The following is a 13,950-nucleotide window of genomic DNA, read 5'->3' as shown; positions in this document are numbered from 1 at the left end:
CAAAGGTGGAGAAAGTTTATGGATCACCTCTCACAGGGTTTGAACTTGCAAAAAAGTTTGAGATCTTAATCCACTACATCTTAATCCAAACTTTTTGATGCCAAAGACCGCAGAATACCATTATCCATTTCCTAAAATGTTAATGGACCTATATATATTCATTTTTAAAGATTCATTTATATTGTGTGAGAAAATGTATTTGTACTTTTGATAGATAATGTTTTTTACAAAATGAAATATCATGCTTTTATATTTGTTCTATACATCATCTCCTATTGTCAGTAACGTTTTTCATGCAGCTTGAAGATGCATAATGCACCGTATCTTCACCTAAATTCCCCAAATAGTGCACATAAGAACATACATTTATAGCTCCTTGACCCTAAAACTGTCCTCCTACATCAAGGCTCAAAGCTTTGGTGAAACAAGTCGCTTTTTTCAGTAGTTAAAAGAGAACAAAACGGTGTGGGTCATGTGTCTGTACTGTTCCTCAGTGCTCCCATGCGATGCGAAGTCGAAACGCAGTCAGGCCTCAAACCAAAGCGGCCGACTCTGTTGCTAAGTTACAGTTTAGAGTTCTCCTATTTTTAGTTTCCTGAGACCAGGCTTCTCACCCAGATATTATATTTCCATTTGGAATAGAAACAATAAAAGAATCCAAATGAAATGCCTCCGTGCCATTTGTGTAATGAAGTGATCCTGTTAAAATGGGCTGATGCTGTATGAACCTCCTCAACACATTAATTAAAGATGGTCTGTTGTAGAAACAAACACTGTGGTTTTCTGTGTTTAACACGCTGTATTGATTTCCCTCTCCATATAGACTGTGGGACACTATATAGTGTATAGATAGTTTTAGAACGATGTGAATTTATAAGATGAAGACTGCAGTCATACTATTGGCCTAGAAAATGCTATGACTGGCCGCTTTCTTATAGTGGAGGTCAACCAAGTTAAAAAGCATGCCTCCAGCAAACTAGTTTTTTTTTGGTAGATATATCGACCTGTTGTTGTAAAAGAAAAAAAACTAACAAAACTTTTTTTTTTGTGCAGACCTGGCAACCCTGCCTCCAGTTTGCGCTGTAACATGTTCACATTTCTCCTTGACATCATCCAAGTATTATTTTCTTTTATTTCTGCAAATTTTCTGTAAAAAGCAGTCCAAACTCTATTTTCGCCATTTCTTTTTTCCCCACTGTACTCCATTTGTTTACTCTAAAGTCGTATTTGACCACTGGAAATTTTGCGAGAGTTCACAGTTGAGTTGTTTGTGAGTGAAATCTGTTTGTGTTTTGTATGCCGCTTTGGTCACACTCCACACACTATAGGAACAAAACTATTAGATCTATGATTTTTTTTATTTTTATCGTTATGTTTGTGGTCTGTCACATTTTGAAAATCTGGTAATGTTTGCCAGCCTTTAGCTGTTTAGGTTAATTTGAGCTGTTGGTTTAATAGTTTCTCGTCATAGAAACAATCTTTCTGCATAACGCAGACATGGCAATTTGTGTCAATCCTTTTTAAATCAGTTGAATTTACAAATGGTTTTGTGTACAGTTTACACTAATTTATTCTGCTTGTGGCGTTTGTTGACTTGTGTTATTTGTCCTTGTCTTCTTAAAGGGACAGTTCATACTAAAATGTACATCCTGCCATCATTTTCTTACCCTCAAGTTGTTCCAAACCTGTATGAGATTCTTTTTTGTGTGTAATGTAAATGATGATATTTGATGAAAGTGTGTAACCAAACAGTTGTTGCTTCCCATTGACTTTCATGGTAAAAAAGTGAAAAAATAATAATACAATACAATACTATGGAAGTAACCGGGGACCAACAACTAAATTTCTTCTTTAGTGTTCAGCTTATGAAAGAAACTTCCCAACAGATTTGGAACAACTTGAGGGTGAGAAAATGATGACAGAATTTTCATTTTTATCTGAACTAGAGCTGAAGATCTTTGCCCGAACCCGATGGGACCCAACGGGTTCGGGCTTAATTTATATCATCTTACGCGGGCTCGGGCTTGCGCTCCGGTCATGTGATGTGTTTCAATTAGTGAGAGAAAGATGCAAAAATGGATGCTGAGTAGGTGTAACGGAGGCTTGACTCTGGCGATTATGTTTTGGTTGCACCAACAACTAAAGCAAAGTCTGAGGTGTGGAAAAGTTTTGACCATGTTTATAATGAGAATAATGAGTGAATAATGACGCACCATCAGTGAGCGCAGGAATACGCTGAAGACATCTACAGTGGATTCTATCATTTTCCTCCACAAAAACATGTAGGCTTAGCCTAATCTCTGTGTATAAAGGTTTTTCAAATGATAACTAAATATTAATTGAGTCTTAAATGCATAATGTGGACAGAGTATTTACGCTAATGTTGGCATTATTCTTTTATTAAATGTCAGCTGCTAGTGGCGAAGCAAATCTGACGGAGCCTTTATCTTAATTTCGTTATTGCCAAATATCCATCTTAATTTAAAATTTATCTTAATTTAATTTGTTAAAAAAAACTTTTTATTGGTGTGTTGGTCTATTTATAGGCTAAATGAGCCTATGCCTATTTAGAGTGCTGAGATGTTAAGATGTTACAGAGGACTTCTTTTATTTCTTTATTCCAACTTCAAAGTGGGCTAGTCTATGCTAGTTATGAATAAATTGTAAAAAAATGTATAAATGACTCATTCTTGACCAAAGGCAAAAGAGCTGCATGCGTGCGCACATTTGAATAATGTCGGGCTGTAAATGGGTTCGGGCTTTTAAAAAGCTGTCAATCAAAACGTACTTGTCGGGCTCGGGCCAAAACCTGTCGGGCTTGGGTCCTCTCGGGCCTAACTTTTATGGCCTGATTACAGCTCTAATCGGAACTGTCCCTTCAATGATTTGCCTTGTAATGTATGTCTGTGTTATGTGCACAACACATTGATCATTTTCAATTCTGTCTGTGCTCTTCTGTGTACACAGGTACAGCAATGTCTTCCCCAGTCTGAACATGGCGGTAAAACGCAGGGAACAGGCTCTTCAAGATTATAAGAGACTCCAGTCTAAAGTGGAGAAATATGAAGAAAAAGAGAAGACTGGGCCCATCATGGTCAAACTCCATCAGGTACAACCACTTTTTCTATTTAATTGAAAGGCAGGACTTCCTTTACAACAGCATCGCACTTTCAGCCATTCATTTTCGATGAGTCACTGATCGCCTACTAATACCAAAAAATCCTTTAATGCAAGTTAGTTCACTCAGCGGTCATGTTGGTAACACCCCAGGTAGCTGTTTTCTATGTATATAAAACATACAGCTCATGTCTACATGAATAGGGAAAGATAGAAATCAAATTGGTAAAGTTTTATTTTTTTCTATAGTAAAAACATTAAATTAAACCAAACTCTAACACTTTGTTATTTATGTTGTTAATTAATATTGCTCAGTATTTATTTGTGTAATTACATTGTAACAAAGACACATTAAAATAAAATGTGATTTTCAGACTTGTCCAGCTTAAGCACAATCTACAGTAAATAAACTCAATGTAAAAGATTTTCTCTTTTAACTCAAAGATGGGGCGTCCATTCCTTCAGCTGCTATAATGAGAGTTGTTCATTGCTATAATGAGAGTTGTTCATGTACACTGCGTCTTAAAATTTGCCGTGTGTAAAAGGAGCTATATATAATTGATGGCAAATTATAGCTAATTTTTAATACATAGTATGCATCGAGTTAACACCATATTTTTGCTGTAGCAGTTTGCTATAGCTGTCCTTTTAAAGTTATATATTCCGTCATCTAAAATTTGGAACGTAACATTGGTTTGGTTTGATGTATTTTGTGTTTAAGCATATATATATATATATATATATATATATATATATATACATATATATGTATATATATATATACATATATATGTATATATATATATACATATACATATACATATACATATATATATATATATATATATATATATATATATATATATATACATATACATATATATATATATACATATACATATATATACATATATATTATGGGTGTAACGGTACGCAAAAATCACGGTTCAGTACGTACCTCGGTTTTAAAGTCACGGTTCGGTTAATTTTGGGTACAGTAAGGGAAAGAAATGCAAACATTAAACTGCAGGTTGTTTATTAATATAAACTTTTTTTTACAATTTGTTTACACTTTTTTTAAAACACTTTTTAATAAAATATATATATAAAAAAAAAATAATAAAAATAGAATACTGCTGCAAGGTTCTCCACTAAATAAAATACTCTGTCTCAAACCAATATCCTATAACAAAATATAATGAAAAATAGAAATAAATAACTATGATTACAGTGCAGCATTACCAATCCCAGCTTGTAAGCCTGCTCATATTTAAAAAATATATATAACTTTTCCAAAGTGTAAAGCGCAGCATCAACAGTTTCAGTTTTTAGACCTGCTCAGATTTCGTTATTGCGTTGGACCGAGCGGAATTAAGAGCAAAGGTCTGTTTAAATGCCGACGGGAGCTGCGTTTGAATTAAAATCGTTTTTTTTCCTAGTTGTAGTGATGTTCACACTCGCGTGATGCCTTTTGAAGACCTTAGGCCGGTGACACACTGGCATATTGCACCTGTCAAACATAATCTATTTTGCCGTCAATACTGTTGACGGTATCCTTTATCAGTCGGCTTTATATTTATGCTCAACATGAAGTATAGATATTGTTGTCGTGAAGACAAGATCCTGGTCTGCAGCAGCTACCTACAGCAGAAGCAGCGTGCCAGCGCCGCGTCAGGCACGATTCTGGTGTGTAAAGACACAGAAACGCATGCTCACGCCACGCAGTGTGTCACCGGCCTTAGAATCAGCTGCAGGGCGGGATTTGCGCTGAACGCGGAGACTTCCGCCACTTAATATGTTCGTTTGGAAACACGAAAATGTACCTATCCGCCACTTAATATGTTCGTTTGGAAACACGAAGATGTACCAATGTTCCGCACACAAAATATTGCATTCGGTCATTCGGTACACACGTGCACCGTACCGAATACACATACCGTTACACCCCTAATATATATATATAATCTCATTTCATTGAAGCCCAAAAACAATCACCAGAAGTAAAGCTAAATGTAGGTTCTAAACGAAAACACCAAAGTCACATGACTTCAACATCTATGCTGTAAGGCCCAATCCCAATTCTATTTTATACCCCTTCCCCTACCCCTCCGCCTACCCCTTCCCCTTGTAAGGGAGAAAATATTCCCCTAAGGATTGGGACACCACTACCATGACGTCACACGCCATCATTCGTCGTCTAGCTCTTTGCAATACAGACATATACTGGTATGCTGGTGTGCATTAGAGCCTTTAATTATTGTTCTGTATTAATGAGCTGCTTACTGACACACACACATATTGGAAATCACACAGCTCACACCTCCAGGAGAAAATAAACTTGCCAACGCTGCCCCACGACTTTTATTAAATACAGTTTAAATACTGAATCGCTACATTATATTTAACAGCAACGAGAGGATAAAATCTCTGTTTTTAGTAAACTCACTCTAAAAAGATAAAGCACAGACGCGAATACACACAACTTCCATTTCTCTCTCTCTCTCTCTCTCAATATTTGAGAAAGGGGTTTAGCGTTTTCTAATTATTGGGGGGACTAGCCCCCCTCAATGTCTAGGGCAGTTATCACCCTGATCAGACATGCTGTGGTACTATCATGCAGTCTGTAATGATATGACGTTAACAAATATTAGTGATTTTTTGCAAACATTTCTTTGAGTAACATGGCCGTTAATATGAACTCACAATTGAATGTAACATAAAACAAATAAGTACTTTCCGTTAAAAGCTTACATTTATGTGTCTTTTCGTTCGCTGTAGCAGCCATGTTGCCGAGATAATTCATACCCCTTCGTTTGAAGTGTAGTCCCGAAAAATCTATCTGGCCCTTCCCCTTACCCCTACCCCTCCAACCAAAAGAGAATCGAGACACCCCTACCCCTTCTTGTGAACGCGCTAAATGGAGGGGTAGGGGAAAGGGGAAGGGCTAAGGGGTAGTATTGGGATTGGGCCTAAGTCGCCAACAGCTATTTCTATCTTAAAAAAAAAAAAAAAAAACATTTTCCTTAAAAGTTTGAGTTTATAGCAAAATTATAAACACACCGAAACTGTCAGAAAGCTACTAGCGAGTAGATGAGTTAACCTGTTGAGTATGATGAACTATAATGTCCTTGACAACCTCTGTAGTCCCATTTAACCACTTAATAACCTTTTCAATGAAATGCTTAAAAAATAAAATAAAAAGCTGAAAACTAGTGCTGCGTCCGACTAAAGATTTTTCTAGTTGAATAATAAACGTTAATTTAAGTGATTAGTCGATTAGCGGGCTTCCATGTCATGCAGTAGCGTGCTTTAGCTTCCTGACTCCACACAAACACTTGGAGAAGCACATTTATCTACATTCAGACTTCCTGCCTGAAACACAGTAATTATTTCAAGAACCAGTCTTTAGCAATCTGTCCATCACGGACATGGACCTTTTTTTTTTTTTCTGCTACTACCCGACAAATATAATTTTAGTCGACTAAGCCTTTTCTAGTTGACTATTAAGGGCGAGCCCTATCAAAAACCCGTTCGAAAAGCCCATTTAATTGGGGATGATGGAATCGGAAGTGCTTAAAATGCTCATTTATGGGTTTTGGCTTATACATCATCCTTGCAGCACCGTGGGGTCAATTTTGAATTCATGTTGACTACTAGGGCTCAGAAAGACACAAAGCCATCCAAACTATGAAACCCTTCACACAACACCATTTTCATCTGGTCTTTATACATCTTACTGTAGTGGATGCTTGTTCTCGAGTGTGCTGGACCTTATGAATCATTGGGTTTTATTATCATCTGTCCACTCTCATGCAGGTATTTTTAGCATGCAGCAACAAGTGAAGGAAGCTGCTCTGGATGGGTGCAGAAGTATTCAGAGCACATGTATACATGCGAGCGAACTCACCCACGCAAGAGAAACAGCCTCTCAACTCAGCTGCACTTTTTCAAGAGGCTGCGCTCAACACACACTGTGGGATAATTGGGTTTCGCACACACACACACACACACACACATGATCACTCGCTCACGGTAACACGATCCAGCGAACATGAGCAAACAATAATTGTTTGTTCTTTTTGTTGCACACTTCTGGGTCATTATGCATGTGTATGTTGAATGTGAAGGACTGTACATGTGCAAACAGATACAGATGGGTGCCTGGAAAACTTCTACATATATGTACAGCCCATCGCCCACACACTGAAGGACTCAGCAGGGCCGTAGAGGATAGGAGAACTGATAGTGTGTGCAATCACATTTAAACATATATAGAAAGCAGGTCATATCCTAGCAGAGGTCAGCACTTATAGATCGCTTTCCCTCCCTTCCGCTGTGCTGATCAGTGATTGCATCATGAACATTGCTCTTCCCCACCTCCACACCCTTGAAAATATACTGGCCTCACACAATTGTTTTGTTGTTATTCTAATGACACACCATAACAGCTTGCTTTAATAAATTGCAAGTCATTCTGGGGTAGGCAGTAGTTATATTGCTGCTTATGTGTGGGTTTTGTTTTTAGGCCAGAGAAGAACTGAAGCCTGTCAGAGAAGACTTTGAAGCCAAGAACAAGCAGCTATTGGACGAGATGCCTAAGTTCTACAACAGCCGCATCGACTACTTTCAGCCCAGCTTTGAGGCTCTGATACGAGCTCAGGTGAGCATCAAATATTCACAGCTCAGAAAAACAAAAGCAAAAAAACTAACAAAAAAAAAAAAGTGCATATATATATATATATATATATGTATGTATGTATGTATATGTATATGTATGTATATATATATATGTGTATATATATATATATATATATGAGACACGGTAGTAAAATCAGCCAGAGATGGAATAATTTTAAACTGTATTGAGTCTTCCTATTTTAAGTGCACTTACATTTATTTTTTATGACACAAGTACATTTACATTGTCAATTAGCAAATGCTTTTATCTAAAGCGACTTACAAATGAGGACAATGGAAGCAATCAAAAAGAACAAAATTGCAATGATATAGAAGTGCTATAACAAGTCTCAGTTAGCTTAAACGCAGTACACGTAGCAAGGGCTTTTAAATATAATATAAATATAAATATAATATAATAAATAAAAAGAAAACTGATAGAATAGAAAAAGAATAGAGCAAGCTATTGTTAGAGGTCTTTTTTCATAATTGTATAGTAAATGAAAGAAAATACAATACAAAAAGATTAGAAAGGTAGTTGTTGTTTTTTAAGAATTGAATTAGAATAGTGAGAGCTAAAGTTAGAGGGTAAAATAAAGATGGAAGAGATGGGTTTTAAGCAGATTCTTGAAGATGGCTAAGGACTCAGCTGCTCGGACTGAGTTGGGGAGGTCATTCCACCAGGAGGGAACATTTAATGTAAAAGTCCGTAGAAGTGACTTTGCGGCACAATCAAGCGACGTTCAGAGGGGAAGTCGTAGCCTAATGGTTAGAGAGTCGGACTCCCAATCGAAAGGTTGTGAGCTCGAGTCCTGGGCCGGCAGGAATTGTGGGTGGGGGGAGTGCATGTACAGTTCTCTCTCCACATTCAATACCACGACTTTGGTGCCCTTGAGCAAAGCATCGAACCCCCAACTGCTCCCCGGGCGCCGCAGCATAAATGGCTGCCCACTGCTCCGGGTGTGTGTTCACAGTGTGTGTGTGTGTTCACTGCTCTGTGTGTGTGCACTTCGGATGGGTTAAATGCAGAGCACAAATTCTGAGTATGGGTCACCATACTTGGCTGAATGTCACGTCACTTTCACTTTCACTTTCAGAGCCAGTGGTGGTTTTGTATGCAAGCATAAATGCCTTGAATTTTATGCGAGCAGCTATTGGTAGCCTGTTCAAACTGATAAACAGAGGTGTGACGTGTATTCTTTTCGGCTCATTAAAAATTAATCTTGCTGCCGCGTTCTGGATTAATTGTAAAGGTTTGATAGAACTGGCTGGAAGACCTGCCAAGAGAGCATTGCAATAGTCCAGCCTGGACAGAACAAGAGCTTGAACAAGGAGTTGTGCAGCTTGTTCCGAAAGAAAGGACCTTCTTAATGTTGTTAATCTTCTTAATGTTTAATAAAGCAAATCTGCAGGACCAGAAAGTTTTAGCAATGTGGTCTGAGAAAGTTAGCTGATCATCAATCATAACTCCAAGGTTTCTGTCTGTTTTTGAAGCAGTTATGGTTGATGTGCCCAAATTGATGGTGAAATTGTGATGAAATGGTTTGCTGGAACCACAAGCAGCTCTGTCTTGGCAAGGTTGAGTTGAAGGTGATGGTCCTTTATCCAGTAAGAAATGTCTGTTAGACAAGCTGAGATGTGAATAGCTACCGTCGGATCATCAGGATGGAATGAGAGGTAGAGTTGAGTGTCATCAGCATAGCAGTGGTATGAAAAGCCATGTTTCTGAATGACAGAACCTAATGATGCCATGTAGACAGAGAAGAGAAGTGGTCCAAGAACTGAGCCCTGAGGTACCCCAGTAGTTAGATTTTGTGACTTGGACACCTCACCTCTCCAAGATACTTTGAAGGACCTATCTGATTGGGAAGACTCAAACCACTGGAGTGCGGATCCTGAGATGCCCTTTGGCAGTAGGGTTGACAGGAGGATCTGGTGGTGAACCATGTCAAAAGCAGAAATAAAGTAGAAAATATAGAATGACAGTAGAAGCTCAAGAATGAAGTAGGAGAACAACAATAACAATGTCTCTTTCTACAACATATGATGGTACAATATATGATGCTGATCAAGTGTACAGTGCAAATGATGTACATTGGGACAAAATAATAATACAAAATGCAGTGTTGTGGCTGTAATAAAATAATTACGACTGGTACATTTTCTTAATTCACCTTCTATAAGCAGGCAAAAAGTTGGAGTTGAACTCTGTAAAATAGTTTAAAATATGACCTCTTGTCTTCCTACGTTTTTTTTTTTGATAGCATTTTATATATCTTAAATGCATACAATTAAATATTTTCATGCTTTTTTCAGAGTTTGACAAATGTACAAGACTGTTTAAAAGGAAAATAACGTTGTCATGGTAAAATGTTTTATAATATTCATTTAACAAAAGATTTAAAAAAATTTTTTGTTTGTTTTTAATAGGAATCAAAAGCCAAAGATCAAAAATCAATAAAAATCAAGTTGAACAAACACCCTATAACACACAGAGTAGTAAATTTGAAAGCTTACGCTCTCTCCACCCAGATCTAATGTGATTAACCCTGAGTAACACACACACACACACACACACACACACACACAGAGAAACATTCCTTTATGCTGCGTTAACACAGTCTCACTCTACACACTTTCCCTCTATTTAATGTGATTAACCGCCACAGCTCAGACTGAGTGTTATTTTAAGGAGAATGTGTGTGTGAGAGAGCTAAACACTAGAATCTAATGAATGTAGTAATTTTGATACTTTAACAACATTTAAGTAGCGTCTGTGTTTTTTTTTTTTTTCTTTTTTTTTTGAAGAGACACTCCATTCCTGGCTTGATAATGAAGATATTTCATGAAGATTTTGTCCCTCTCACTTCTCAGTACTGTAATCTGAAAATGATATTATTGATGCTATTATTATTATTACAAATTTTATTATAAGAAAACAACTACATTTAATTATTATTTAAATGATCTATGAATAGAAGAATTGTGTTCAAAATGAGATTTTACATCTGAAATGTTTTTGACTGGTGTTTTCCGATTTACCCAAATTGTACTCTTTGTAAAGTTTAAATGACATGTTCATATTTTCTTTGCTCCATTTTGGTTTATACATTTACTTAATTATAAACTGTCTGTGTCACATCTTAATTTCATCCCTAGTCTTAAAAATTAAGATGTTTTCCTGGCATGGTTCCATCAAGAACATTCATGGAACCCTTCCTCTTCACAAAATGTTCTTTACAGTGGAATAAGGTTCTTTAGATTATGAAATGTTATTCACACTTAGAAAAAAAAAAACGGTTTGTTTAGGAACTGTTCACTGAAGGGTTATTTGAGAAACCAAAAGTGTTTCTTCAATGGTATCACTGTGAGGAAAAAGTGGCTTATGTCCCAGTCAGTTATTTTTGTGTTGGTGACAATCTGACTGTACATCACTTATATGTATTTTAGCAAGACAAGAGCACTGTATTGACCAATCAGAATCCAAAACTTGAACTGTCTATTTGATAACAAGGCTGATTTTGTCTTCTGGTCTACTAGTATGGACTAATAAACACCAATTGAATTCAGCTTATAAATGTCATGGATGGAACAACATCAAGCTTCCTTTAGTTAAAACCATTGCGATCTTTACGGAAACAACAGTCTTTTATGATCGTTTTTGTGTAGCAACACTTTGTTATGTTACGCTTTTGTCATTTACTCTATTGAAAACAAGATGTGGGTGCTTTGTGGAAAAAAAAGGTTATAAATAAATTAACACATGAATGTTAAAAGCTGATCATAGATCAGGCCTGAAATGCAGTCTTTCCTTGAGCTTTCGGCTAACAGATGGGCAGCAGAGAGAAAGCGAGAGAGAGGTCTAGCAGATGACAGAGTCTCATTCATCAAGCACTTTCTGTAACCCAGAGTGCCATACCTCCAACACCCACGTACTCCAAGACACAGTCACCAACAGCAGCTCTCTGTGATGAGGTAGAGGAGGGTGTCTCTCTGTCAGATAGAGGGTGTAGGTGGACTCCTGAGACCGCAGGCCTTATTACTATAGGTGCACTCTGGAGACACTACCTCCCTCTTTATCAGATGGACGTCAGATCAGACAGTTTCTGTTTGTGTTTCCAGTAGTCCTGGAGTAGACACGGTTTGACTCACTGAACATTCAGTCATGCTGAGAGTCCCTCATCCTGCTGAGTAATTCGCACACAAACACAGAGCCTTATATTTCAGAGGATGAAGACAAATAGAAATTTGGCCTAAAGAGAGATACATGCACGTACATCCTGGATGGCCAGGGAATGAGCCAAATTTACACCCGCAGACTGTTTCCCAGAAGTCACTGCATTGAGTTCTTTAAGTCTTGACTTGTATGAGTAGGAACTCTTTGGACAAATACAAAATATGATATTCAAAAACCTCATCTTCAGTACAGGGTGAAAATCAATGGCGGTCCTAGTACTGAGCCTTGCAGTTCTCCATACAAAACTTGTGATCGATATTATACCTCTTTGTTAACTGCTACAAATTGATAATGGTCAGCGAAGTACGAATTGAACCATGCCAATTTAATCCCAGTAATTCCAACATAATTTTTGAGCCGATCCAAGAGAATCTTGCGGTCAATAGTATCAAAGGCAGCACTAAGGTCCAGTAACACTAGAGCTTCTCTGGATACATTTAGCCAATGCTGACTCTCCATGGTGATGTACTCAAAGTGAATGTTGCAGATAACTACATTGTCACCCTATTGGGCATTTAAATACGACACATTCTGGCATGCAGAAACTACTGGACCAGGAGTAGCCATTTCTGCTCCTTGAAGGATACCATTATGGAGAGTTTACTTCCAACCCTAATCAAATACTTTTAAACCAGCTAATCAAAGTGTTCAAGATTACTTGAAAATTACAGGCAAGTTTGAAGCAGCTGGGTTGGAACTGAAGCCTGCAGGAAGGTAGTTCTTCAGGAGCAGGGTTGGAAACCCCTGAGCTAGACAGGGCTTCTTGGAATGAAGAGAATGCAGGGTTCTCAAGAAATGCTCTGTGTTCCAGAGATCAAATTCATCAGTTCTTGTGGCAGCATGCTAAAGAATAGCTTAACACCCAATCCAGCAGGTCCATTGAATGTTGGGATACTGACATCACATGGGTAATTTTACAAAATCAAGATTTTTGCAAGGAGCACTGTGCCTCAGTGGGTAGCGCTGTGACCTCACAACTACAATGTCCCAGCTTCCTTCACTTTCCCATGTAATCCAAAGACTTGCAGGTCAGGTGAATTGGAAACAATAAATTGTCAGTAAGTTTGAATATGTATATGAATATGCCTGGCAATACTTCAGTTTCCATGTTACGCTACATATCCAAAGTATTCTCTATTGACCATGAGCACTGATGGACTCATTCAGTGCATTGAAACTACCTATTAGACCTTTTGTTTTTGGGCACCCAAATTACTCACACATGGTGTTGTCCTGGGAATCCACAGACTGTAGTGATGATGAAAATTCCATCACGCTTAATGTCCTCAAGCTGCAGTGGAATGTGAATAAGGAAAGTATACTTTAGCTTTAACCTTTAGCCATGCAATGGATTGGCCATCCATCCAGGGATTTTTTTTCCCTGCCTTGGCCGGCAGGCTTCCACATCCATAGAACCCTAAAGAGGACAAGTGATGTAAAGAATGGATGAATGGACAGTTTTACAAATTCAGTAATTGTTCCAAATGGATTTCCATTCCAAAAATTTTTTTTTTCCAAATTTTGCTTCCACTTATTGAGTCTTATTAGGTAGCCTTGTGTTTACAGCTCACAAGGTCCGTGGTTATGGAGTATACTGAGGTGACGTAATGCAAAATGGTTAGACAGACTCAGTTTTTGGTTGCCTGTGGCTTACACTGTAGATGGTGTGTTACACATTGTGTTACAATTTGTGTGTGTATATGTTTAATTAGTTAATTAGGCATTTGTTTAGAATATATTAGTGTGTGTGTGACAGAAGCATAAATACTAATTCCCTTTGAAGCTTTTTCTGGTCAAGAATCACCCGCTTAAACAGGAAGGGTCTGTCTTGATGATTTGTTCAAGAAAGACCACAGTTTGATTTTGTTTTTTCTGTGTGTGATTTTTAAAGGCCGATAAATCTAAAATCGACGAAACCA

At 37.6% G+C, this 13,950-nt stretch overlaps 1 protein-coding gene across 3 annotated transcripts in view; it reads left to right on the top strand.

Moving 5' to 3' along the window:
• The window catches only part of LOC132115381 (bridging integrator 3), a 51,796-nt gene that overhangs the window by 35,112 nt on the left and 2,734 nt on the right, over positions 1-13,950 (top strand). For all 3 annotated transcript variants that reach the window (XM_059523830.1, XM_059523831.1, XM_059523832.1), the window contains 2 exons: positions 2,968-3,109; positions 7,643-7,777. In XM_059523830.1, the coding sequence (XP_059379813.1) occupies positions 2,968-3,109; positions 7,643-7,777 (277 nt within the window). The remainder of the gene's footprint in view (positions 1-2,967; positions 3,110-7,642; positions 7,778-13,950) is intronic.

The sequence above is a fragment of the Carassius carassius genome, chromosome 34 (genome assembly GCF_963082965.1).
Source record: "Carassius carassius chromosome 34, fCarCar2.1, whole genome shotgun sequence".
NCBI lineage: Eukaryota > Metazoa > Chordata > Actinopteri > Cypriniformes > Cyprinidae > Carassius > Carassius carassius.
Note: the sequence above shows the minus strand (reverse complement) of the source record. Positions and strands in the feature narration are given on the sequence as shown.